The sequence below is a fragment of the Corticium candelabrum genome, chromosome 3 (genome assembly GCF_963422355.1).
Source record: "Corticium candelabrum chromosome 3, ooCorCand1.1, whole genome shotgun sequence".
NCBI classification, from domain to species: domain Eukaryota; kingdom Metazoa; phylum Porifera; class Homoscleromorpha; order Homosclerophorida; family Plakinidae; genus Corticium; species Corticium candelabrum.
This window is the reverse complement of record NC_085087.1, coordinates 5,023,009-5,026,700: the sequence shown is the minus strand read 5'-3', so window position 1 is coordinate 5,026,700 and position 3,692 is coordinate 5,023,009. Positions and strand designations below refer to the sequence as shown.

The following is a 3,692-nucleotide window of genomic DNA, read 5'->3' as shown; positions in this document are numbered from 1 at the left end:
AAATAGCAGCATTTTTGGCTCTTCTTTGACCTTTAAATGTCTTTGCAATTAACATCCAATCCTTATCAATTAAGAAATATAGTAAACGTCATTCGTATAAATAGGCGTTGTTAAATGTTGTTAGTTAGTTTCAACGTTGATTTCATGTCGCTACCTAAATGTCGTTAACTAGATTTTAGGTACATAAATTGCTGCACTGCAGGCTTTCAATTTGCCTTACAACTAGACTTCTTTTTGCAAAATGCATAGACTCTTCCTATTCTACGTTATTAACACAAAAACATGCTGAAAAAAAGATCTATAGCTACTTGACAGTTACTCAGATGTTTGCCATACATGCGTTAAAGTCAACTGAATAACAAACACTCTTAGCAAAAAGTACTTCAAAAAGTTGAGATTAAACTGTTATTCCGTAAGCTGCATAGCCTTGATTAACATCATGAGATGATTCGATTGTGGCTTGTCGCACTTGATCCTCTTTGACACATTCGTAGACAGCGTCGCCGCATGCAGCCGTCGAATTCGATAAACTCACTGTTTCCCCACTAAAAAATAAGTTTGGTGAAATACGAAAAGCAACGTTGCCTAGGTAGGGTTATATCAATGTATAAAACCCTCAATCTAAAAATAGTAATTAATCAATAATTTAAACAATTAAATGAGAGTATAGTATATGATTTACTAATATTGTAATAATTATTGTATTTGGCAAATCCTTGTTATATCTTGCTAACGTTGGCAGACTTTACAAGACGCATTTTGTGCAGCAGACTTTTCAATATTCGTTAGCGTTTGTGTCGTTTGTTTGTGTATAGATAGTAAAAGCAACCTGATGGGTCGATTAGCCTATCCAGATGCTCGTTGACTCACACACAGTTTACCGTTTAGTAAAGATCGCTTTCTGCTTGACGTCTTCAACGTTGGAATATGTGGTACTTCTCTGTTCTCCTTTTGACAAAACGATTAGAGACAACGTAACAGTAGAAGAATTTGCAAAAGTAACTGTTGAAGAAAGAAGACATAACAGTTTTACCTTCACTTGAGTTGGCTAGCCTGCGAGTCAACAAATTCAAGCGTTGACGATATTTGTAAACAAGGAAAGCAGTTGGTAGACCAAAGACAAAAATACAGACCGAGACGACAATGAGTGCTGTAGTCCACACTTCAATTTCTACATTAGCAATAGGAAAGTTGTAAATAATTTCTTAAATTATTAAAAGATAAATGCTCTAACTTTCCGACGTGTCACGTAGCTCAAGCACGTTGTGACTTGATGGTGTAGCTAAGTTGTCCGTTGTAGAAGGTGATGCCTTTAATTGAAGCGTAAAATACAGACTTGTATTTACATTTCTATCTCTTGCAATGATTTCGTATATTCCACTGTCTGATTGTTGTACGTTTGGTATGATTAAAAATGGATAGCGGTCAAACACACGATCCGTTGCCCTCTCATTGTGACGAATGTGTAGTTTATCGTACAAATTGGTCAAAGTATATTGCATTATTAGTGTGGAATTAACAGACATAGTTATTTTCGAGTTACTCGACACCACACTTCCTCCATTGCTACTCAAAATGAATGCTGAAAAGGAAAAATCAGTTGTTTGATTATGTATTTGTTGTGTTTGTGTTTTGATTCTATTGTTTGTTGGGAGTTGCGTTGTATGTGCTCTAGATTGAGAGGTATGTCTTGAAACAGTTGGACTAGGAGACGGTTCTAGACATAGAAATGAGGTATTTCAAATTACAAACAACGAATGCAAAGTGAATAAATGAACGACTACTAATATTACATATTAGTATTAATGAAGATTAAACTCAGGTATTACATAATTATAGTGGATGATTGCTATGGTAGTAAACATTTACTCTACTTTTTTTATAAGTACAAAAATACGGGTTGACCATTTTAAATTAAAGTTTTAATAGTCACTTATAGTTTTGGTTGTTTCAAAAAAATTTATATTTTCAACAATTTAAATTTAATGCATTTATATTAATTTTATTGTTAAATTACCGTCTAAAATTTGAAACGTACACAATTGTAGATTTCCTCAACTTCAAAAAGCCACTGTCTTAAAACATCAATCTAAAATATTACTATTAAAATTAACAACAAATAACAAGCAGCAGCAAATTTTAAAAAAATTCTTGTATGATTGCGCTTAGCAAATTTGTTAGAACCTGAGTTTAATGCTTATCTAAAACTTTTTAAAAGCAGTTACTTGAGTAACTAATCAACAAAATAGTGTTTAATGTATTCGTCAGAAAGTTGTGCTTTATCAACAATAATTTTCTATTTTAATAATGATGAGTAGAATAGAGTTTAGAAATGCAAATTTAAAATAATAAAAGTTGCCTTAATTAAATGTTTATAAAATATATTTTTTAATTTTTATAATCTAAATTAGTCTAGATACAACATATAATATAATTTGTCTTTTATATTTAATATACTGTAAAGCAATAGTCACTACAAAGCTTGTAAAAGTACATTATAGATTTTCATTCCTAACGAGAATACTTTCGTTTGATTTTATTATTACCACACAATGCAATTTACTTTGGATAATTTGAAATTGAAGAGTGAAGTTTGATTGTCCAAAACAATTTTCTGCTGTGACACTAACATTTCCAGCGTCACTGACTTCCAGAGGTCCAAAATAGACGCAGTTTCTCGTTACGTTGGTAGAAATCGCAGTGATGCTGTCATTGCTATCTTTGTGAACTCTTAGTAAAGGCTTGGGACTTCCGCTGACATTGAAACAAGCCTCGACAATAGATCCTAATTCACCTATCAAAATGCTTGATTGTCTCGAAACACTAGGTAGTTCTAAACACGTAACAAAAATTAATATTGTAAAACAGTAATTAACATTTTTAGAATTTTTAAAAATATGCAAATCAAAACTTTTGTTTTTGTTTATTGTTTATATTAAATTACCGCAACAGGTTAGTTTTTCTGTTTTAAAATGTTTCTAAAATTTGTGGTTTATATTTATACTTTATTCATGCACCATTATGCTTTAGAAATGCAAACTGTGCAAATCACATATTGTAAAAATGTCCTGATTGTTCAAAATTTGTTGGTGAAATGCACTGAAAGTCTAATTGATACGCTGCAGCTGTCTCTATAACACAGAGATAAATTTGAAAATAATTGAGAGATGGTCAAAAACGTTGATAAAATTATTTTTGTAGTTATCATTTTATCTTACCACCTATACGTAGAGTTGCCGTTTCAGAATGAAAGCTCGAAGAATTTGTTAGTCGAACAGTATATGTTAATCGCGCACCATCGTGTTTCTTTGTTATAGCTAAAGAGCGGAGACGTTTGTACAACGACTTGAAGATATCCGGATTTTTCTTTCCTGTTGATGATTTGACTTCTTTTAGCCACTGGTAGGTAAAATTACTTTCAAAAGCGTTGACGGTCCAAAAATATTTTTGAGACGATGCAGATCCTAGTTTGATGTCGGATCGATTAGGGGTGAATACAATGTTAGTGCCAACAAGTTGGTACACCGTAATACTTCTCTTGTACAGCGTAACATCTTCTATAATAGCAACAAGCTGATTAATATCAATTAATTAGTATCCTTTTTTTGTAATGATTGCAAGTGAGTTTGTCTATAAAATGCCGGGTTTTGTTTCAGACACACCTTCATGCCGAGATGGCGCATTGTGTCAAA

The 3,692-nt window shown here is 32.3% G+C and overlaps 1 protein-coding gene across 1 annotated transcript in view; it reads right to left on the bottom strand.

Moving 5' to 3' along the window:
* Window positions 1-202: 202 nt before the first annotated feature.
* Window positions 203-3,692, bottom strand: part of LOC134177217 (uncharacterized) — a 4,102-nt gene continuing 612 nt past the window's right edge. The window contains exons 3-8 of the mRNA XM_062643982.1: window positions 3,219-3,557; window positions 2,564-2,833; window positions 1,235-1,717; window positions 1,034-1,171; window positions 882-948; window positions 203-545 (exon numbers count right to left, since the gene is read on the bottom strand). Coding sequence (XP_062499966.1) covers window positions 398-545; window positions 882-948; window positions 1,034-1,171; window positions 1,235-1,717; window positions 2,564-2,833; window positions 3,219-3,557 — 1,445 coding nt within the window. The 3' untranslated portion in view covers window positions 203-397. The remainder of the gene's footprint in view (window positions 546-881; window positions 949-1,033; window positions 1,172-1,234; window positions 1,718-2,563; window positions 2,834-3,218; window positions 3,558-3,692) is intronic.